Source organism: Hylobates moloch, unplaced genomic scaffold, assembly GCF_009828535.3.
Source record: "Hylobates moloch isolate HMO894 unplaced genomic scaffold, HMol_V3 SCAFFOLD_1, whole genome shotgun sequence".
Taxonomy (NCBI): domain Eukaryota; kingdom Metazoa; phylum Chordata; class Mammalia; order Primates; family Hylobatidae; genus Hylobates; species Hylobates moloch.
The window spans coordinates 125162428-125184696 of record NW_026652276.1 but is presented as its reverse complement, the minus strand read 5'-3'; the positions used below and the strand labels follow the sequence as shown (position 1 = coordinate 125184696).

The 22269-nt window shown below is 53.8% G+C and overlaps 2 protein-coding genes across 5 annotated transcripts; one reads left to right on the top strand and one right to left on the bottom strand.

Moving 5' to 3' along the window:
- Positions 1-669: 669 nt before the first annotated feature.
- DBNL (drebrin like) lies at positions 670-17925 on the top strand. 4 transcript variants are annotated; one of them, XM_032758217.2, is made up of 13 exons: positions 670-833; positions 6181-6236; positions 8021-8133; positions 9061-9135; positions 12979-13125; positions 13957-14034; positions 14304-14455; positions 14604-14655; positions 15053-15158; positions 15568-15663; positions 15757-15872; positions 16258-16363; positions 16986-17925. In XM_032758217.2, exons 1-13 carry the CDS (start codon positions 751-753, stop codon positions 17123-17125), a joined length of 1320 nt encoding a protein of 439 aa, XP_032614108.1. In that variant the 5' UTR covers positions 670-750; the 3' UTR covers positions 17126-17925. The 4 variants fall into 4 exon arrangements, with proteins under 4 accessions (XP_032614108.1, XP_032614109.1, XP_032614110.1 ...); XM_032758218.2 differs by having other exon boundaries at positions 671-833; positions 14607-14655; XM_032758219.2 differs by having other exon boundaries at positions 671-833; positions 15077-15158.
- Positions 17926-18931: 1006 nt separating this feature from the next.
- PGAM2 (phosphoglycerate mutase 2) lies at positions 18932-21978 on the bottom strand. The gene is made up of 3 exons (XM_032758221.2): positions 21333-21978; positions 21049-21229; positions 18932-19135 (listed from the first exon to the last, which is right to left on the bottom strand). Exons 1-3 carry the CDS (start codon positions 21744-21746, stop codon positions 18969-18971), a joined length of 762 nt encoding a protein of 253 aa, XP_032614112.1. The 5' UTR covers positions 21747-21978; the 3' UTR covers positions 18932-18968.
- Positions 21979-22269: the final 291 nt, after the last annotated feature.

Sequence of the window (22269 nt, the reverse complement as noted above, 5' to 3'; positions counted from 1 at the left end):
GTGGATGGAAAAACTGGTGCTCCCAGGAGGAGGGGAGCAGATTGAGGAATTACTGACACCTTCTAGGGGCGACCAGCCAGATGTGCAGGTGAAGCACAAGACAGGTTCTTTTCATGCCTCCACTGTCCTGGCCTCGACCAAACTGCAGAGGGAAAAACTCAGGTGAGAGTGAGGAAGCACAAAGGCACTTTCAGTTAGGTTTGTAGCGGTATGATCGTCACTTAGCACTCATTTATTCGTGTATTCACACATTTATGCATGTTTCACAGATCAAACTGTTGAGGGTCCACAAACAGGCTGAAGACCTCGTCTGGAGGGAGACTGCGGTGAACCCAAGATCTCTCAAATAAGCGCATCGACATAACAAGATTTAGAAAAGAATGAGCAAGGTGCTGTGAGAGCAGCTAGCGGGGGCTGGACTGGGTCCCCGCGGCCAGGCTTCCAAGTCGAGCTGGCTTTTGGGTGGGACTAGAAGACGGGCTAGTCTGCGCCCCAGGATCCCGCCCTGAGGACAAACAAAAGGCCAGGTCCTCCGTTCTCCCGCTTGTCCTTCGGCATTCGCGGGACCCGGATGCTAGACCAGCTGGCCGGACGGCTCGCTAGGACCCGCGGGTGCAGCTGGCCCCTGCCATTTCCGCTTCCTGCCGTGGGGGCGGGGCTTCCGGTTGTCGGAGGCGAGGCTTGTCGGCTGTCAAAGGGGAGGCCCGGCCCGGAAGCTACAGCAGCGGCGCGGAGACTGCGGGGCGGGCCATGGCGGCGAACCTGAGCCGGAACGGGCCAGCGCTGCAGGAGGCCTACGTGCGGGTGGTCACCGAGAAGTCCCCGATCGACTGGTGGGCGGCGAGATGGGCCAGGGTCGGGCCAGGGGCTGCCTCAGGGGTGGGTCTGTCTGGGGAGAGCCGGGGACTCGGGAGGAGCGGGAGCGCGAGCGCGGAGTGGCGCCCAGGCAAGTGGCCTAGGGCTTACCTGTCTGCCCTTCCACACCGCAGCAGAATTGCTGTCTCACCCTCGTGACCCCTTGCCCCGCCGATTGTGGACAGGTTAAACCCGGCTTGGGGGGACCCAGTGAGTCCCCGCCCCTCCCCCTGCCGCTCGCCACCCACTGTGGGCTCCGCGGGCTTCCATGTTGGATCCTCAGCCTGGTCGTGCTTGCTAGCTTCGCCAGGTTCTTCTTTCCAGTCCTGGGACTTCTCTGGAGAAGGGGGTCCTGCACAGCCCTCTCTGAGAAGGCGGAAGCCACGCCCGTTTTTTTGCAAACGCTGTGTTCAGGGATGGGCATTTGAGAGCGGCCTGGCAGCCGGGCTGTGAATGTAAGCCCTGCCCTGGGGGCTTCAGACGAGGAGCTCGGGGATCTGGGTTCTTGGCTCTCTGTGAACGTGGACTTCAGAACTTTCGTTTCTCCAAAAAGTGTACTCTTTTCTGTGCCTGAGCCATGGGAAGATGTACGAAAGTAGGATGCTCGCTATCTATTTGGGAAAAGGTCTCATTTTCCCCTCCAACACCCAAGATATCCTCACTTTCTCCTTTGCTTAAATTGTTTTCACTGACTAGTTTGAGAAATCCCAGTTCTGAGAAATATGCTGAGTATGGTGGGCTAAGGTGACCAACTTTGGGGAATAGAAACTGGGTCTTGGAGGCTGAGTCGTGGTGGGGCTACCCTGTGGTCAGCACTGAGGCCCTCCCAACTGTCTTCCTCTTGTGTGGGGGCCATCTCCACTTGTGTAAGTGCTTTCTCATCTCCTCTGCTCTCCCTAGTGCCCAGCACAGAGCGGCTTTTATGCAATGTACTGTTGTGATCCTGAGGATGTTATGGCTTTGCCTTTTCCTCAGCCCTCAGCCATTAGGGGAAGAGCTTTAGAACACCAGTTGCTTGGTTCTGTGGGGTCTCTGTAGACTCTCCTGTCAGGTCTCGGTGCCCTGGATGGCACTTATGCCAAACAGCACATCTTCTTTTTGGGAGGCATCTAAAGAAGGATGTCTCGTCACTTCCTTGGTAGGGTTTTCTGTCTGCTTTATAATCCCTCAGATTTACCCACATGTCAGTCAGTGTTATTTTTCTCAGGACAGTTTCTAGATGTCAGCCCCTTGTTTTGCCTGTCTCCTATTCCTGTTCGTGTTTCTCTTAGACCTCTCCTGTTACTTAAAACCCAGTCAATAGTATCTCTGCAATGAGTGTCCCATTTTCATGTCCACATCATACCACTTAGCTTTAGAACCCAGAAGAATCTTTGCCCCTCTCCAGCCCTGCCCAATTAAAGATTTTGCTTCTTAACATGTTCTTGATCGCTCTGTTTACCCTGGCAGACTTACCTAGGAGCTTCCTGGCACTCCTGATCTAGCTCCCTTCCAGGTCTCTCTTCATCATCAGTCTTCTCAGGAACCATCACTGGTTTGGGATGATGCCTCCCAGCCCACCTGGCAGTTTGGGCTTCCCTCTTCAGACCTCCTATGTTCCTAGCCTTTCCTTGGGCTGCTTACCAGAGCTGTCTGCTACCACTCCTGGCCTGGTGCTTACCCACCCCATCTACTCTCTGTTCCTCATGAGGGTTGTGGAGCCTCCTCTTTCCCCTTATGAAGTCAGAACCCACCCATCTCACTGGACTCATCTGCCCAGACAGCCATGCCATGCTCCCTTCCTACCTCCAGGCTCTTGCAGCACTACAGGTTGTGTCACTCAGCAGCATAACCCACTGACCTCCACCCTCATCGTCACAGCCATTAAGGTAGTTACTCAGCAGATCTGTGTGGCAGATTCCCGCACACTGCGGAAAAATATCTGGACCATGTCACTTCCGTGTCTATAACTCTACAGTGGCTTCCTGTTTCATGTTGAATAAAGCCTAGACTCCTTGCCCTGCTGATGCCCTGCATGACCAGGACCTACCACCCCTTTCATTTACCACACTGTGGCCACACCTGTTTGTCACCACTCTGGCCGTCTTTCTCTTCCTCAAACTTACAAGCTGGTTCCTCTTCAGAGTCCTTGCTCTGCTGCTTCCTCTGCATGGAGCACACTTTTTCCACATCGTCCCAGGTGGCTCCCCAGCCTTCACTTTTTGGCCCCGAGGTTGCCTTCTCAGAGAGGCCTTCCTTGATTTCTAGCTCCTTGTTTGTAGGCACTTTTTCCCATCTTTCTGTTTGACTTCCTTCAGACAGATGCCAGACACAAAATATGCTGGAAATCCTTATGGGTTTTCTTGTCACCTTTATCTCTTACTAGAAGGGGTGGGGTGGGCTCTTTCTCTGTCCTTGGTGCCTGAGGCACAGCTGTTATGTGTGGCAGATGCTTAGATGAAGGATGGACCGAGAGTCATACAGAAAAAGTGGTAGAGATGTCAGAGGAAGAAGAGGTGGTCTCTAGTTTGGTGGGTCATAAGAGGTTTCACACACACAGTGCTGGCATTGGGGAGGGCAGATAGAGTGGGGAGCAGCCATGACATCAGCTCTCTGTCTTGGATCTGTCTCCCGCCCCTGCTTACTCCATATCTTGGCATCTAATAGTACGTTAGTGTTAAGTGTGTGTTTTTTCTCCCATTAGAAAATAAGTTTCATGGGCAGGACCTTTTAGGGATTGTTCATAGCTGCATTCCTGTAACTAGTAAGCAGTAGGCTCTCAGTACTTATTTTCAAAGGCATGATTGAATTATAAGGTGCTTGACACTCCATATTCCTTGCTGTTCAAAGGCCAGTGCACCATGTTTTTTCATGTTGATTTGAAACTTCCTTCGCCCTTCTTTCAAAAGGCCTCTGAACTGGGAATGAGCCTCTGCGCTGGGAACATTCTTAAAGGTGGCCTGGGGTAGAGAAGGATCAAGTCAGAGAGATAGGTGGCAGGCATTGAGCTTGGCTCTTACTATATTAGCTGCTGAGTCCCTTCTTTTTTTTTTTTTTTTTTTTTTTTTAAGACAGAGTCTTGCTCTGTCGCCCAGGCTAGAATGAAGTGGCATGATCTCGGCTCACTGCAACCTCTGCCTCCCGGGTTCAAGTGATTTTCCTGCCTCAGCGTCCCAAGTAGCTGGGATTACAGGCACCCACCACCACACCCGGCTAATTTTGTATTTTTAGTAGAGACGGGGTTTCCCATGTTGGCCGGGCTGGTCTCAAACTCCTAACCTCAGGTGATCCGCCCGCCTCGGCCTCCCAAAGTGCTGGGATTGCAGGCGTGAGCCATCGCAGCTGGCTGAGTCCCTTCTTGCAAGAGCTGGGTTGAGCTGCCATCTTCTGTTACCTGCTGCTTGTGCCAGCTTGCTATCTTCTGGCAGCCAGGGCTTTGTGCCCATCAAGAGTAATGGGCTTCTTTCCTCCAGGGAGTTCCCCCAGCTCATGCTGGCAGTGTGCCACCTCCCAAATCTTTCTCTTGTTTCTCTGTGTTCTTTTCTCTAGTTCCTTTTCTCTGAGTGTTTCTCATTCAGTGTTTCTGTCCTGTATTCTGTCTCCCCTCCTGGTAAGCAGTGCCTTTTCCCGGAGGCCTGTCTCCTCCCTACCAACCAGATCCACTGGGCCTGGGTCTAACTTCTTCCATTTTTCTCAGGCATAAGCATCTCTGCCCAGTGGCATTGGCAAAGCCCTGGGGAAGCCAAGTTGAAGCTGATTTGGTTCCTGTCCGACTGTTTATCCCTGGAGCTTCCGTCTGGCCTGCCTCAGCAGGCCTGTGCTTTAGAGCCTGGGGAGATGACACACACTGGACTGGGTTTTGCCTTTGACTTACAGTCCAGTGGGTCAGTGCCTCCAACCCATGTCCAGCAGCCTTGCTGGGGATGTTGAGTTGCTGCAAGGTTCATGCTATTAGCAAGCCAGAATGAATCTTTACCAGAGTTTTGTTTTTGTTTTTAAGAGTTGGGGTTTCACTCTGTTGTTTGGGCTGGAGTACAATGGCATCATCATGGCTCACTGTAGCCTCAACCTCCCAGGCTTAAGTAATCCTCCCACCTCAGCCTCCCGAGTAGTTGGGACTACAGGCATGTGCCACCACGCCTGGCTGATTTTTGTATTTTTGGTAGAGACAAGGTCCCACCATGTTGCCCAGGCTGGTCTCAAACTCCTGGGCTCAAGCGACCCTCCTGCCTCAGCCTCCCAAAGTCCTGGGATTATAGGCATGAGCCACCACACCTGGCCCAGAGTTCTTTTCTTTTTTTTGAGACAGAGTCTCACTCTGTTGCCCAGGCTGGAGTGCAGTGGCACGATCCTGGCTCACTGCAAGTCCCGCCTCCCAGGTTCACGCCATTCTCCTGCCTCAACCTCCTGAGTAGCTGGGACTATGGGCCCCTGCCACCATGCCTGGCTGATTTTTTGTATTTTTAGTAGATGGGATTTCACTGTGTTAGCCAGAATGGTCTCAATCTCCTGACCTCATGATCCGCATCCGCCCGCCTCAGCCTCCCAGAGTGCTGGGATCACAGGCGTGAGCCACTGCGCCCGGCCCAAAGTTCTTATGAATAATTAATCTTACAGGAAAAGAAAGCCATGGCCCCATGTCACTCCTGGAGAGATAAGGCTCTGCTAGATAGAAAACTTGCTCATGGGTACCTGTCCGTGAGGAGCTTGGCAGGTTCATGGTTTTAACTGTGTGATTTCATGTTGTGTCATTCCCTTGTGGTTTCTGGTAAACACAACCTGTAGTAGTCTGTGTTTACCAAAAAGTCTCAAGCCTGGAAGGACCTGCTGCCCTACCCACCAGGCTTCACTGGAGCCAGGGCAGATGTGCACAGGAGTGGTAGGCAGCCTTCCAAGGGGCCCAGTGCGTGTATTTCTCCGACTTCTCCTTTTGGGTGCTCTGGGTTCAGGAACATGTAGATATGTTTTGTCTCTTCAAATCCGTATACCTGGTGGCCAGGTGAGTATTTGACACACGAATGTATAGCAGTCGTTGGGAAATTCCACAGCTCATGTTTTCCTCATAGTAGTTGTGTGCTCCCATCTCCATGGCTTTGTCCCTCACAACTCCCACCCCATGTTAAGTCAGGCCAGTGTCCTCCCAGCTGCAGAGCTGAGAAGGCTGCACAGTTGCCTACTGAGAACCTGCCTAGCGGGTCAGAGCAAAGTGAGAATGGGCCCGTGCCCACCCACAGTGTTACTGTCGGCCCAAGCTCTTTAGGATATAGTGGAAAGTCATGGTGGGTGCGGTGAGGAGAGATGGAACTCAAGGTGCTGGCTACAGAGCTCACTTGTGTTTCGTTTCAGGGCTCTCTTTACCTATGAAGGCAACAGCAATGACATCCGCGTGGCTGGCACAGGGGGTGAGTATGACTCCAAATGGACTCGGGGACACCAGGAGGTAGGAGGGTGACGTGTGCAAAGGAGAAAGGATTGTGACCATCAGCAGTCCATCTCAGCTGGCATTTCAGCTATTGCACAGAAAGAAGGGGACTCTATCACACAGGTGGCCTCTGCCAGTGGCTCAACACCTTCCTCCACTGAGGGTGGAAAATGGGCCGGACCTGCCTCCTGCAGACCCACCCTATATTAACTCCGTTGGGGGTTCCCTGGCCCCTTGATCAGGACATGAGCCAACAACGGGCAGGACGGAGGGTCAGCGCACTCAGCTCTCTTGGTCCACTGAGCCACATGGGGCTTCCAGTGCTCACTGGCCACTTCTGGCAGGCCTTAGGTTTCAGATATGTGTAAGTGAAAACATTCCTCCTTGGCTCTCCATCCCTCTGGGTGCAGGGGAGTGCTTTCTCTTTGTCTACTTGGGGAGAGCTGAGAGGGAAACAGGCCTCTCCAGCTTGTGGGCAGCTTGTGTAGGGAGCTGCGGCGGGAAGCTCACCAGTCCCAGAACTGGTGCTGGTGGAAAGAAAGTCCACAGACATACCCTCTTCTCCCTTTGTCCTGCCCTGGTCTTGTGCCGAGTGCTTGCAGGGGCCCCGTCCTCACTGGAAGAGGCAGTATCACTGCAGATAGTCACGGGGGAGGCTCTGGGGGTCTCTACAGGAAGGACAGGCTCTTGGCCAGCACAGAGCAGAGGTTGTCAGGGTAGTCTTGGTCAGAGTGTGACCTGTGGGCCCCCCAGCTGACACCCTGACTGCTCCTCCTCCAGAACTTGCCTGACCCGTCCCTCTGTCCTGAGCTGGACATGGCTTCATTGTTCAGTGAGCACTCGGAGTGTGTTCTCCACGGTTTGATGTCTGTTGTTGGTAGAAAGCCCCTTCCTTTCACAACCTTTTTGGGAGGTGTCCCCTTTCTAGAAGGATTGCCATTGAACAGTAGACATGTGGTGTGACAGGTGGCTGGGAGTTGCAGGGATCAACAACTCGAGAGTCTCCTGTCATCATCCCCAGTGGCACAGGAGAGGGCTCTGCCACAAACGCAACAATTTGCTGTCCCCAGCTTGGGGCTCATGACCGCCTCCACTCATATGGAGCCCTGTAGCTGAAATACCTGATCAGCTCTTCCTCCTTATAACCTGGGAAAGCTTGTGGGGGCTAAGCCTCAGTGTCAGGGAGAATCGTTTAGAGCTGCCCACTCCTGCGCTCCCCCTGTCCCCATCACCCTCTCTTCTGGAGTCTGAGGGCTGAGCCAGTTATGCCACTGCAGGATGTTCAATCTGGTCTGGCTGTCTGGGTGGCCCTGGAGCTTGAGCAGACACAGGTGCAGGCAGTGGTGACTCTACAGGCCCTGCTATTCGGGCCCCTTTGCAAGGTTGCGGCAACAATAAAATTTTGACGTAGACATCCTCCATTTGGAAGTCTGGTGGCTGGTTTGCTGTGGAAATGACCCTGTTTTTATTTCCAGAATTACCTCTGGGTTTAGAGAAGTGGTTTTTAAACGAGTGTGGGTAAAAAAAATTACCTGAGGTACTTGTCAGAATCGCAGACTCCTAGGTCCCACCCAGCTCTCATCAATCAGTTTAGTGAGGGTGGTTCCCAGGACTCTGATTTTAAACATACCCCTAGAAAGATTCTGATACAGGTAGAGGTGAGAAGCCCTGGTTTAGAGGCAGCCCGGCCTCCCTTCCTGGTGGGACCAGGGCCAATAGGGAATGTCAGGGCCACCCCTGACCTTCATTGTGACTCTGCTGCAGAGGGTGGCCTGGAGGAGATGGTGGAGGAGCTCAACAGTGGGAAGGTGATGTACGCCTTCTGCAGAGTGAAGGACCCCAACTCCGGACTGCCCAAATTTGTCCTCATCAACTGGGTATGTGGAGCCCGTTTCATCTAGGTGTGACCCAGGAAACCCCATTGTCTTCTTTCCTGTTTTGACTTGACTTCAGGAACAAAGTGTTTTACTGGCATGACTTAGTAGTAGATCAATAGAACAGCTCTGAGCTGGTGAATGAGCAGAATAGTTGACAGATTCATTGTGGCCCAAAGAATAACTGTGGCTTTGCTCTGCAGAATTCACCCTCCAAGCCTAGGGTTCTTCCTACAAAATGGATTAAAAGCAGTCACAGGGAGTCCTTGCTCCGTGCTCTTGAGGGTGGTGGTTCTGATGGAGTAGGGAGCCTGAGGGAGTGTTTAGCAGCCTGGGAGTACAGGGACAGGGCCTTCTTGATCCCTTGGTGGGGATCAAGAAAACTCTTGAAGGCTGGGTGCTGTGGCTCACACCTGTCATCCTAGAACTTTGGGAGGCCGAGGTGGGTGGATTGCCTGAGCTCAGGAGTTTGAGACCAGCCTGGGCAACATGGTGAAACCCCGTCTCTACTAAAATACAAAAAATTAGCTGGGCATGGCAGCATGCACCTGTAGTGCCAGCTACTCGGGAGGCTGAGGCAGGAGAATTGCTTGAACCCAGGAGGCAGAAGTTTCAGTGAGCCAAGATTGCGCCACTGTACTCCAGCCTGGGCCACAGAGCAAGAGTCCATCTCCAAAAAAAAAGAAAAAAAGAAAATTCATGAAATGCCCCCACAGCGAAAGCCGGTAGCCATCCTGCCCAGGGAGCGTCCATGAGCCCCTTGGAGGCATGGGAACTTACCTCACCCATGTGATGCAGTCAGAAGAATAGGTTCTGTTTTGGGGGTTGCAGTTTTCTCTTTTCTGGGACACAGGGTAGATGTCGGGTCCCCAGGGGAGGGAAGTGGCTTTGGGGGAGGCCTGGGTCAATCTGGGCATACTTGTGTTGCAGACAGGCGAGGGCGTGAATGACGTGCGGAAGGGAGCCTGCGCCAGCCACGTCAGCACCATGGCCAACTTCCTGAAGGTAAGGCCAGGCGAGGCCCGCTTCACTGGGAACAGGCCTCACAGGCTTGAGGTCTCCCAGGTTCCTGGGTGCGAGCAAGTGGGAATCAGAACTGGAGTTGGGAGTGTGCTCATAGCTAATGCTGTCTGCCTGCCCTTCAAGGCATGACCAGAGGCTGCTTCACTCTGGGTCAGTGAGTGCATGGGAGGTCAGGATGTTGCCAGGGCCACCTACGGGCCTGCCTCAGTGGGGCAGGATAAAGGACCATGCCGGAGCTGGTGCCGTGAGAGGGGTGGGCCCTGGTTCTGTTTTGTTTTATGATCCCTCTAAACAGCTTAGTAATAGCGTCAGGATTTGGAGGAAGGGGAGAGTGCCCACCATCTTAGCACACACGTGCCCTTTTGATGCATTCCTTTCCAGCCCCCTCTATGTGGATTTATGTCAGTCCTATAATAGAACCTTTTTAAATTTTAAAAACTATTTGTAACAAAAGCATTTGTTGGTCACTTGTCGGGTAACTTTTTGCATTTCTCTGGTTGCATTTCTCTGGCAAAGGAGACTCAGAATTTTGATTTCTCGTTCTGCCAACATTTCTTCAGCTATACCTCAGTTTCCATCTAGGAGCTGATAAGAGAATTCCCAGCTTTTCGAGTATACAGGTTTGAGTATCCTTTATTTGAAATGTTTAGGACCAGGAATGTTTTGGATTTCTTCAGATTTGGGAATATTTGCAGTTCAGCATCCAAAATCCGAAATTCTCCAGAATCTGAAATTTTTTTTTTTTTTTTCTTTTTTTTGAGACAGAGTCTCGCTCTGTTGCCCAGGACGGAGTACAGTGGCGCGATCTCGGCTCGCTGCAAGCTCCGCCTCCCGGGTTCACACCATTCTGCCTCAGCCTCCCGATTAGCTGGGACTACAGGTGCCCGCCACCACGCCCAGCTAATTTTTTGTATTTTTAGTAGAGACAGGGTTTCACCATGTTAGCCAGGATGGTCTCGATCTCCTGACCTCATGATCTGCCCACCTTGGCCTCCCAAAGTGCTAGGATTTCAGGCATGAGCCACCACGCCCGGCCCAGAATCTGAGATTTTTTGAGTGCTGACATAATGCTTAAAGGAAGTGTTCATTGGAGCAGTTCGGATTTTGGAATTTTAGGTTAGGGATGCTTAACCTGTATAGTAACAGTGAATGAGGTCATGGGTCTGGCTTCTCATGAAGAAATCATTGGCTTACTTTTTGTAGAAAACATGCATGGCATTCTTTTATCAGAGTTTTTTTTGTTGTTGTTTTGTTTTTTGTTTGTTTTGAGACAGAGTCTCACTCTGTCACCCAGGCTGGAATGCAGTGGCATGATCTCGGCTCACTGCAACCTCTGCCTCCCAGGTTCAAGTGATTTTCCTGCCTCAGCCTCCTGAGTAGTTGGGATTACAGGTGCCTGCCATCATGCCCGGCTAAGTTTTGTATTTTTAGTAGAGATGGGTTTCCCCATGTTGGCCAGGCTGGTCTGGAATCCCTGACCTCAAGTTATCTGCCCTCCTCAGCTTCCCAAAGTGCTGGGATTACAGGCGAGAGCCACCGTGCCCGGCCCAGAGTTTATATATAATAGTTGATATATAATAGTTGTACATATTTTTTGCATACATGTCATATTTTGATACCTGTATACAATGTATATGATGAATCAGGGTAATTAGCACGTTCATCACCTCAAACATTTATCTGTTCTTTGTGTTGGGAACATTACAGTTTTTCTCTTCTAGCTAATTTGAAATACACAAAATTATTGTTAACTATAATTTCCCTTCTGTACTACTGAATACTAGAATTTATTCCTTCTATTTAACTGTACTTTTGTATCTGTTAAGCAACTTCTCTTCATTTTCTCTCCCCCATGCCCTTCCCAACTCCTGGTAACCACCATTCTACTCTCTCCCTCCATGATACCCACTTTTTTAGCTCCCACATATGAGTGAGAACATGCAATACTTGTCTTCTGTGCCTGGCTTATTTCCCTTAACATTATGACCTCCAGTTCCATCCATGTTGCTGCAAATGACAGGATGTCATTCTGTTTTATGGCTGAATAATATTCCCTCATGTTTATATACTAAATTTTCTTTACCCTTTCATCCATTGATGGACATTTTGGTTGATTCCGTATCTTGGCTATTGTTAATAGTGCTGAACTTCAGAGTTGGATATATCCCCAGCAGTTGGATTGCTAGATCATATGGTAGTTCTGCTTTTAGTAGGACAAATACTGTTTTAAAAACCATACTGTTGTCTGGGCGCGATGGCTCAAGCCTGTAATCCCAGCACTTTGGGAGACCAAGGTGGGCAGATTATCTGAGGTCAGGAGTTCGAGACCAGCCTGGCCAACATGGTGAAACCCCGTCTCTACTAAAAAAATACAACAATTAGCCAGGTGTGGTGGCAGGCACCTGTAATCCCAGCTACTCAGGAGGCTGAGGCAGAGAATCTCTTGAACCTGGGAGGTGGAGGTTGCAGTGAGCCAAGATTGTGCCCTTGCACTCCAGCCTGGGCAACAGAGTAAGACTCTGTCTCAAAAAAAACCCCAAAAAACCATACTATTTTTATAATGGCTGTACTACTTTACATTCCTACCAACAGTGTATAAGAATTTCCCTTTCTCCACATCCTTGCTAGCATTTATTTTTTATGTTTTTTATAGTAGCCATTCTAACTGTGGTGAGATGATAGCCCATCATGGTTTTGGTTTGCATTTCCCTGATGATGGTTAGTGATGTTGAGCATTTTCTCATATGTAGTTAGCCATGTGTATATCATCTTTCGAGAAATATCTGTTAAGGTCTTTTGCCCATTTTAAAATCAGATTATTATTTTTTTGCTATTGAGTTGTTTGAGTTCCTTATATATTCTGGTTGCTAATTCCTTGTCAGATGGATAGTTTGAAGTTATTTTCTCCCATTCTGTAGGTTGTCTGTTTACTTTGTTGATTGTTTCATTTGCTGTGCAGAAGCCTTTTAGCTTGATTTAGTCCAACTGGTTGATTTTTGCTTTTGTTGCCTGGGCTTTTGAGGTCTTAACCCAAAAAAAATCTTTGCCCAGACCAGTGTCCAGGGGCATCTCTCCAATGTTTTATTTGAGTAGTTTCATAGTTTCAGGTCTTACATTTAAGTCTTTTTAATCCATTTTGAGTTTTTTTTTAATATGGTGAAAGACGAAGATTTAGTTTCATTCTTCTGCATATGGATATCCAATTTTCCTAGCCCTGTTTATGAAAGAGACCGTCCTTTCCCCAGTGTATGTTCCTGTCACCTTTGTTAAAAATGAGTTGGCTATAAGTGTGTGTGGGTGCTCTGTTAGTTTCCATTGTTCTATGTGTCTGTGTTTATGCCAGTACCATGCTGTTTTGCTTACTATAGTTTTGTAGTTTAATTTGAAATCAGGTGGCGTGAAGCCTCCAGCTTTGTACTTTTTGCTTCGGATTGCTTTAGCTATTCAGGGTCTTTTGTGGCTTCCAGATGGCATTTAAAACTAGTTTTCATTGATTAGAAGGAAGGCCTTTGATGCAAATCATGCCTGGGCTGTCTACTGATATACAGCAGGGAACAGCTACAGAAGGAACCACTGGATAGCACAGTGGAGGGCAAGGGTCTCACGTGAACTGGGACAAGAATGAGGGGTTTGCTCCAAGTTGGTTTGTTTGAGCCCTTGAGGGGAACTCGTGCCTCAGTTTTCAGCAGCCAGACAGGTGCCTTCTGGTTTCCTGATTCCAGTCCTGTGTGGTGTAGTAGTGGCCCGTGCTGTGTGGACTGACAGGAGTTTGGCCCATCTCCTGGGCTTGCAAAGCCCTTCTTTCAAGTGCTGCTCCTGCTGCAGGGGGCCCACGTGACCATCAACGCACGGGCCGAGGAGGATGTGGAGCCAGAGTGCATCATGGAGAAGGTGGCCAAGGCTTCAGGTGCCAACTACAGCTTTCACAAGGAGAGTGGCCGCTTCCAGGACGCGGGACCCCAGGCCCCAGTGGTGAGTGCTGCCTGCCCATCGCCAGCCCTTTTGTTACTCAGGGCCTGAGGGCAGGGGGCCAGGAATATGCAATTCCCAGCACCCGGGCTGGCTGGGCCCATGCCTGCTTAGTTTCTGCAGATGGTAACCCCTGAGCTGTGGTGATTGTCCACTGACCAGATGAGCAGGAATAGCCCTCTGACCTTGCCTAGGAGTTGGACTAGCTGTTCTGGAGCCTTCCTCTGGAGCCCAGCCTCTGTGGTCAGAGTGGAGGCTCTGCAGGATGCATGGCTATGATAGTCTGGCTGCCCTCAAGGTCATGGCACTGGCACATCCTGGGCTGCCCCTGGAGGTAGCCGCTATGGAGGAACTAAAGGAGGCATCAAGGCGGAGCCTGAAACCAGAGCAGGCCCCTTGGAGTCACAGGAGATACCTGTGGGCCCGTGGCCCCAGTGCTGTGTGGAGCTGATGGCTGGGAGCTGCGTCCGCATATGTGCGGTTGGACGTGATTCCTTGGATGCTCTTGTGCTAGTCAGCTAGGAGTTTGCAGGTGGGGTATGGGGGCCTTTCTTGCCCTGGCCCCCATCCATGAGGGCCAGAGACCACCAGAGACCCCTCTAGTGTTGTCTGGGATTGAGCATCCACCTTGGGGCAGTGTCCTGGGCTTCTTTCAGGTCATCTTGGTGTGTGTCTCCTTGAGGGTCACTGGGCAGTGCTCTGCTGCCCCTGCTGGGTCCAGTCCTAGCAGCACTCACCTGTGCTGTCACAAGTTTAGCATATTCTCTCCTCTGGTGCCTGTGGGCCTGGCCTTCCACCTGGGTCCAGGTCTGTAATGAGTGCTGTCCCCTACAGGGCTCTGTGTACCAGAAGACCAATGCTGTGTCTGAGATTAAAAGGGTTGGTAAAGACAGCTTCTGGGCCAAAGCAGAGGTGAGTGCTGCCCCAGGGCGTGCTGGGCACGTGGGAGTGTTCTGCTTGCTGTAGCTCAGCTTTCCTCACAAGCGAGCTCGTGCAGCATCCACTCTCCTTGGTGCCCATTACAGATGGTCACACTGAGGCTCGGGTAGGTTAAGCCACAAGGCTAATGAGCGACTGGCTCTGGTGCCTGCCTTTGGCCATGTGCCTAAAACCCAGTCCTGGGCAGGGGATTAGGCTGAAGTGTCAGCACAGGGCTGAGCGGGCAGTGGCTCTCCCTGCAGAAGGAGGAGGAGAACCGTCGGCTGGAGGAAAAGCGGCGGGCTGAGGAGGCGCAGCGGCAGCTGGAGCAGGAGCGCCGGGAGCGTGAGCTGCGTGAGGCTGCACGCCGGGAGCAGCGCTATCAGGAGCAGGGTGGCGAGGCCAGCCCCCAGAGGTGAGCCAGAGGTAGAAGCTGGCCTGGGGGACCCACCCCGAGGCATTGCTGGGCACCCGCTCCATCCCATGGAGGCGAGGAGGACTAAGGGGTGTGGCATGAGAAGCTGTGGCTGTGCCTCAGCTGTGCCCCACCCGGCCCTTCCCAGCAGGACGTGGGAGCAGCAGCAAGAAGTGGTTTCAAGGAACCGAGATGAGCAGGTAAGATGGGGGTGCTCTACTTGTTTGGACCTGTCCTGGCCACACACAGAAGTCCCTGATCTCGGTTTGAGGGCCCAGCCCAGACCTGGGCAGAGGCTGCCCTGCAGTCAGCTGGGGCAGGTTGGAGTCTGGGCACCTCAAGAGGTGGCAGTATAGAAGAAAGCCAAAGGTGGAAGCTTCGGGCTTGGACCACACCTGGTCCTGGGGGAGGCCCTGTGAGCCCCTCGGCTTCTGTGTTTTACTTCCTTTTTTAAAGTTACTTTTTATTTTTAAATGACTTCTCACCTGAGAACATGTTTTGCCTCCTGGCCCCACACTCACCTTTGAGGGGCTACTGGGCCAACAGCTGGAGGGGCTGTGATCTGGGGAGAGGTGGTGAAAGTTTTGCCCACTGCAGGGGTCAACATGTGCTTCCCTCCAGGAGTCTGCCGTGCATCCGAGGGAGATTTTCAAGCAGAAGGAGAGGGCCATGTCCACCACCTCCATCTCCAGTCCTCAGCCTGGTGAGATCTCCCTTTGGGCCTGGCCATGAGGCAGCAGCAGGCTGACGGGGAGCCTGGGGTCCTATGTGGGCTCCCCCAAGGCTAGTGACAGATGTTATCGGTGACAGGGGTGAGTGAGGAGAAGGGACACCTGGGGCCGTTGACCTCATCAGTGACCACACTGGTCACCAGTTTGGCCTCCAAAAGATATTGGGCTGCGCTGTCTACCAGGTCACCACATAGCACATGGCCCTGAGGTCTCTGTTCCTGCACTAGCCAGAGCAAACCCCATGAGACTGCCTCAAGCACACGAGGGTGGAGGGTTCTGTGGGGTGCGTGTGCGTGTGTGTGTGTGTGTGTGTGCGCACTTGTGCACGTGCACAGCAGGTGGTGTTTCTGAAGTGATGTATATATTTACCCGGGTTTGCAGGCAAGCTGAGGAGCCCCTTCCTGCAGAAGCAGCTCACCCAACCAGAGACCCACTTTGGCAGAGAGCCAGCTGCTGCCGTCTCAAGGCCCAGGGCAGGCAAGGCACTTGTCACCCCATGGGGACCCTGGGGGACAGCAGTGGAGAAGGGGGATGTGTGGGAGTGAGAACCTGCTGTGTTCCCTGGTGCAGATCTCCCTGCTGAGGAGCCGGTGCCCAGCACTCCTCCATGTCTGGTGCAGGCAGAAGAGGAGGCTGTGTATGAGGAACCCCCAGAGCAGGAGACCTTCTACGAGGAGCCCCCACTGGTGGGTTCCTACAGTGGGGCTGGGGCCAGGAAGGGGCTGCATACTCAGGAACACTTATCATGGGCCATCTGAGTTTTCTGGGGGCATGCAACAGGTTTTAAAGCACATGCATTTTTGGAGCAGCCCTGTGTTATAAATTGTCAGGGCAAGCCCCACTCTATAGGAGGTGCTGGGTGGGAAGAGGACCTTGCAGTCTCTGGCTGAGGGATTTGTGCACTGTCCTGCGGCTTCTGTACTCTGGTAGGGCGGGGACAGCAGCAGCCCACGAGCCTGTAGACTGCTTGCCCTCTGCATACTCCCAGCTTGACCTGAGCCATGTGGGACAGAACAGTGATTGGGTATTAAGGGCTGAGTCTGGGGTAACACCTTTGTCATCCCTGGGCAGGTGCAGCAGCAAGGTGCCAGCTCTGAGCACATTGACCACCACATTCAGGGCCAGGGGCTCAGTGGGCAAGGGCTCTGTGCCCGTGCCCTGTATGACTACCAGGCAGGTAAGGTGCCCCAGCCTGGCTGGCACAGACCACAGGGTCCTGAGGTTAGGAGACAAGAGGGTCTGGGGTTTTATGGGAAGATGGCACCAGGGGGTATCAGGAAGAGAAGACAGGAGGGTGGGCGGTGCGTTTAGGGGTAGAAGCACCTCTGGAGTGGGGGCAACTGTGGCACTGGAGTGTCCTGCACAGCCCAGGCCTCCCCATGTGTTCCTCGTAGCTATTTGCTGGCCACCGATGTGAATCCCAATTGCCATCCTTGTCACAGAACATGGGGTCTGAGCAGGGAGGTGGGCCAGGCCTGGATGCTGGTTCACCAGGCGTCCCTAGGTGGAGGCCGTGGAGAATGCGGTGGAAGCTCCCCACAGAGCAGGCTGGTGTCTACTCTAGCCTTTTTCGGGAATGCTCTGTAGGAGGGTATGCCCTGGGGGTGTGGTCACTGGAGCAGCACTGGGACAGGGTGCATTGTTGGCCAAGGCTTAGCAGGGTGGCAGGGATATTTCTGAGGAGGAACCAGAGCTTCAGCAAGCTGTGCTGCAGCAGGGTGGGGCTGCCGTGGGCTGCCCGAGCAGGTGGGATGTGGGAGGGAGCCCCTGATATGCATCTGGGCTCGTCTTCTTTGCAGCTGACGACACAGAGATCTCCTTTGACCCCGAGAACCTCATCACAGGCATCGAGGTGATCGACGAAGGCTGGTGGCGTGGCTATGGGCCCGATGGCCATTTTGGCATGTTCCCTGCCAACTACGTGGAGCTCATTGAGTGAGGCTGAGGGCACATCTTGCCCTTCCCCTCTCAGACATGGCTTCCTTATTGCTGGAAGAGGAGGCCTGGGAGTTGACATTCGGCACTCTTCCAGGAATGGGACCCCCAGTGAGGATGAGGCCTCAGGGCTCCCTCCGGCTTGGCAGACTCAGCCTGTCATCCCAAATGCAGCAATGGCCTGGTGATTCCCACACATCCTTCCTGCATCCCCCTGACCCTCCCAGACAGCTTGGCTCTTGCCCCGACAGGATACTGAGCCAAGCCCTGCCTGTGGCCAAGCCCTGAGTGGCCACTGCCAAGCTGTGGGGAAGGGTCCTGAGCAGGGGCATCTGGGAGGCTCCAGCTGCCTTCTGCATTTATTTGCCTTTTTTCTTTTTCTCTTGCTTCTAAGGGGTGGTGGCCACCACTGTTTAGAATGACCCTTGGGAACAGTGAACATAGAGAATTGTTTTTAGCAGAGTTTGTGACCAAAGTCAGAGTGGATCATGGTGGTTTGGCAGCAGGGAAGTTGTCTTGTTGGAGCCTACTCTGTGCTCCCCACTCCATTTCTCTGTCCCTCTGCCTGGGCTATGGGAAGTGGGGATGCGGATGGCCAAGCTCCCACCCTGGGTATTCGAAAACAGCAGACACAACATGTTCCTCCACACGGCTCACTCGATGCCTGCAGGCCCCAGTGTGTGCCTCAACTGATTCTGACTTCAGGAAAAGTAACACAGAGTGGCCTTGGCCTGTTGTCTTCCCCTATTTTCTGTCCCAGCTCATCCATGTCTCTGAAGAACAAATATGCTTTTGGACCACGAATTCCCAGTTTGGTCTACACAGGCTCGCAGCTCTTACCTGCTCTGCTGTAGCCTGAATGCTCCCATGTGGGAATAGCACCCCGCCACCTGCCCGGTGTCTGCCTCTGCTCTGTGTCTGGGATGAGCACCCTCACCCTGAGACTGCAGCTGATGATGATCAGCCACCAGGAAGGGGCTAAATGTTAACATGGGACTGAAATTGGAGCCTTCCTGCGTTCCATTTCCTCTGGGAGAGGCCAAGGGCTGCCCTGCTCCCAGCTTCAGGGAGCCTCTGCCTACATGGGATGGCCCACTGTGTGGCATGAGGTACCTGGCACCCACTGAGCATCCAGGGAATTAGGTCCCTCCTCCTGTGCCCCAGAGCTGCTAGGCAGACATGGTTGACTCGAGGCGTCACCTGCTAGTGCCTGGGGTGAAGGCTGCATGGAGCCCAACCTTGCTCCTGGCCTTCCTGTGCTCAGGCCTCTCCCCTTTTCTCCAGGGCTTCCTGGTGCCTCTCCTATGAAGAGGGAACTTCCCCTCCACTCCCATGGAAGACCCAGGTTTGGGCTGTTGCCAGCTTTGAGGCCCTCTGTGGGCTTGCCTGTCCCCACCCAAGAGGCAGGGCTCAAAGTGCCACCCGGGGTTTGCAAGGACAGCAGAAGACCACCTGCCCTCTGCAGGAAGCTGTCCGGGAAGCGGTGTCCTGGCTGTGGTCCTTTCTCCCCATGGGGAGAGCCGGGTCACTTGGCCTCTTCTAACTGGCCCCAAGCACGCCAATTCTAGAGCATGGTTACTAAGTGGCTCTGAAGCTTCAGGGTCACCACAGGCTTGTCCTGACTGCAAACTCATGGAGTGGTTGCAGCCCTGGCTCAGTGTCCTGATGACTAGGGGTGGGTACTAGGCTCCTGCCCCTGGTGACACAGGTATGGAGTCAGGGAGGGTGGGTGGCTGCATCCCTGGTTCTGGAGTCCCCACAGCTGATGGTGGGGTGAGCCTGGCATGCACGGCTGCGCTGGACTCCAGGCTGTGGGGGAAGGTGCCTTTATTGCCCAAGCCCACCCCTCACTTGGCCTTGCCCTGGGCAGCCACAGCCTCCATGGCCTTCCGCACCGTTTCCTCATCACCCAGGAACTGCATGGGCTTGGTGGGCTTCAGCTCCTTGTTCAGCTCATACACAATGGGGATCCCCGTGGGCAGGTTCAGCTCCATGATCGCCTGATCTGACATCCCTATGCCGGAAGGAATAGGTGTCCTTAGCCCCTCTGTCCCCAGCCTGTTCACACAGCAGACACTATGTGACCTTTATGGGCCACAGAGCCAGTTCCCCTGGCACCAATTCCTTCCCAGCCCTGAGAACGAGGCCACAGAAATGTTGCCGAAGGTCAAGGCGTAACTGAGTTAGACCAAGCAGCCTACAGAAATAGCCCAGTGGTGAAACAAATGGGGACTTCAGCCCCACCCAAGTGGCTGTGATCTGTGGTGGTGCTGTCCACAGTTCCCTCAGCCCAGTGTGACTCCAGCCAGACTGAAGTTGAGGGTCAGGAAGGACACTCACCCTTTGGTTTCTTTTTTTCTTTTTCTTTTCTTTTTTTTTTTTTTTTGAGATGGAGTTTTGCTCCTCTTGCCCAGGCTGGAATGCAATGGCACGATTATGGCTCACTGCAACCTCCACCTTCTGGGTTGAAGCGATTCTCCTGCCTCAGCCTCCCAAGTAGCTGGGATTACAGGTGAGTGCCACCACACCCGGCTAATTTTGTATTTTTAGTAGAGATGGGTTTCACCATGTTGGTCAGGCTGGTCTCAAACTCCTGACCTCAAGTGATCCGCCCACCTCAGCCTCCCAAAGTGCTAGGATTAGAGGAGTGAGCCACTGTGCCCGGCACCCTTTGGTTTCTAAAGTGCTCTAAATTCTAGACATCCTGAACAGAGGAGCAAGTGCAGAATGGAGCTGGAGGAGGGACAGGGAGGCCGAGCCTGGTCGAAACCTGACCCTGCCTGCCTCCTGCAGCCCCTGAGCTGGGAATAGCAGCTCGACCTTTGATATTCGCGCCACTCCACCCCCGCTCCGTGCAGGAGGGTTTAAGAAAATGTTCTCTGGGGAGTCAGGGACTCCCACTGAAATCCCTCAAATTCACCACCAAAAGTGCGTCCCCTTTCCCCAAACCAGGCTGTGGGAGGGTCATGGGGCTGCATGAAATCTCCAGAAGGAAGAGGAGGCAGGTGGTCCTTCCCTCTGCCTGGCCCCAATGCCAGGTGCCAGGTGTCCATGTTTGGAGTGGACAGGCTTGGGGCTGGCTGGGTCTCCAGGGCCTGCTGGTCTGGGTGCTCTGGCCAGCCGCCCATAGGCCCTAAGAGCAGGAGGTCTGGGGCACACCGTTCTAGCCTTTCCAGGACTCAACAAGCTTTAAGGTCATTCAGATGCTAATTGAGACTGCCCTGGTGTCAGAATACTAAGGTGGGAGGTGGCGTGGAGGTGCCAGTCACTCTAGGTGAAGCCTCACTGTGCCCCTGCATCCTAGGCCCATTTGTCAGCCCTTGCTCTTCAGTGGGAGCCCAGCTGCAAGCCCAGAGTCTGGCCACTCCATAGTCTTGCACCCCTCTTTTGATTGGTCTTTCTTTTGCCCAGAGAGGGGCACCAGAGGGAGGTAGGTGGTGAAGCTCATGCAGGGATTCTGAGGACCTGATGGGGGAGGGCCCTGCGAGGGGTCCAAGCCTACATCAAGAGGCAGTCAGTACCAGGGGGAGCTCCCCACCACCCCGGAAAAGGGAGAGGCCCAGAGATGGAGGTGGCTTGTCCAGGGCCCCACAGTAAGCTGAGATTTGGAGCCAGATGCTCTAAGCCCAGCCCCTCCGTTTCCTAGCTGGGTGTCCCTGGGCAGATGCCACCTTTGGAGCCTGCCCCGCCTCGGGACACAGTGAGCTTCGAGTGCGGTCAGCTCCTGTGGAGTGTGTCCCAGTTACACAGAAATGGGGAACATTTCACAAAACTAAAAAATGGCTTCTCAGCCCTCCTTTTTCAGTGAATGATGTGGAGCCCCACACCTAGAAAGCAGCCTGGTCCATGGGCGAGAGCCTTTGCTGAGATAAGCCAGCTGGGACTGCTGCCCACCCACCCTGCCCAGGCTCCCGAAGGCGGCCTCACCTTCCAGGTGCTTGACAATGCCCCGCAGGCTGTTCCCGTGGGCTGCAATGAGCACTCGCTTGCCGGCCTTTATCTGGGGAACAATCTCCTCGTTCCAGAAGGGCAGGGCCCGGGCAATGGTGTCCTTGAGGCTCTCGCAGGTGGGCAGTTCCCCGGGCTTCAGGCCTGCGTACCGACGCTCCTGGGGGACACAGGCACGCTGCTTTCCCTCCCAAGCCAGTGGGCCCCCACCCAACTCCCCACCCTGCAGCTTCCCAGAGGCCTTCCCAGCAGAGGCAGCCCACCTTGCTAATGGAGTTGTAGTAGGGGTGCTTCTCGTCCATTGGGGGCGGCGGGATGTCAAAGGAGCGCCTCCAGATCTTCACCTGTTCCTCCCCGTGCTTGGCGGCCGTTTCTGCCTTGTTGAGGCCTGTGAGGCCCCCGTAATGCCGCTCATTGAGGCGCCAAGTGCGCACCACAGGCAGCCACATCTGGTCCGTGCCATCCAGGATGGCCCAGAGGGTGCGGATGGCCCGCTTCAGCACCGACGTGTAGCAGATGTCAAACTCCATCTTGGCGTCCTTGATGGCCTTGGCTCCCCGCTTGGCCTCCTCGGTCCCCTTTTCACTCAGCTCTGCATCAAACCAGCCACAGAAACGGTTCTCCTGGTTCCATGTGCTCTCGCCGTGCCGGACCATCACGAGGCGGTGAGTGGCCATGGTGGCAGCAGGGACCACAGAGGACTCTGGACGGGGACGGCTGCTTCCCAACACTCCCAGCTTTATAATAGTGTCTTCCCAGCCCCCACCCCAGCCAACTGCCGATCAGCATTCCAGGCGGTGGCAGGTGACCAGTAGCTGAGCTGCTGGGGGCTGGGGGCCAGGGGAGTGTGCAGGCCAAGAAGCTGTGCTTAAAATAGCCCCACGCATCCACCAGCTCCTGGCCTGGGTTCAGGTGGCATGTCTGTAACCAGCTGGCACCCAGAGCCCAGGCTGAGTGGGGCTGCTGGTCAGGGATGGGCATGAAGGGCAGAAGTCTGGGCCAGGGGAGATGGGAGTAGCAGGGACAGAGGGGCTCTCCAGGGCAAGGCTCAGTGGCCTCATCAGCCATTCTCTGCTCAGACAGAGGCACAAACAAAATCCCAACCCCTTTCTCCTGTGATTGACAGCCAGGCTGGGAGGGGGCCCTCAGCAGGCAGAGGAGGAGAGCCAGAGGAGCTGGTGCAGGCCACAGCTTTGCGGA

Excerpts from the sequence above, each read along its gene's own strand:
- DBNL (XM_032758217.2), top strand. The coding sequence starts at position 751 with ATGGCGGCGAACCTGAGCCGGAACGGGCCAGCGCTGCAGGAGGCCTAC. Across the intron at positions 14,656-15,052 it reads CAAGGAACCGAGATGAGCAG|GGGTCAACATGTGCTTCCCT; the intron begins GTAAGATGGGGG and ends TGCCCACTGCAG. Across the intron at positions 15,664-15,756 it reads CGTCTCAAGGCCCAGGGCAG|ATCTCCCTGCTGAGGAGCCG; the intron begins GCAAGGCACTTG and ends TCCCTGGTGCAG.
- PGAM2 (XM_032758221.2), bottom strand. The coding sequence starts at position 21,746 with ATGGCCACTCACCGCCTCGTGATGGTCCGGCACGGCGAGAGCACATGG. Across the intron at positions 21,230-21,332 it reads ACTACAACTCCATTAGCAAG|GAGCGTCGGTACGCAGGCCT; the intron begins GTGGGCTGCCTC and ends TGTGTCCCCCAG. Across the intron at positions 19,136-21,048 it reads CATTGTCAAGCACCTGGAAG|GGATGTCAGATCAGGCGATC; the intron begins GTGAGGCCGCCT and ends CTTCCGGCATAG.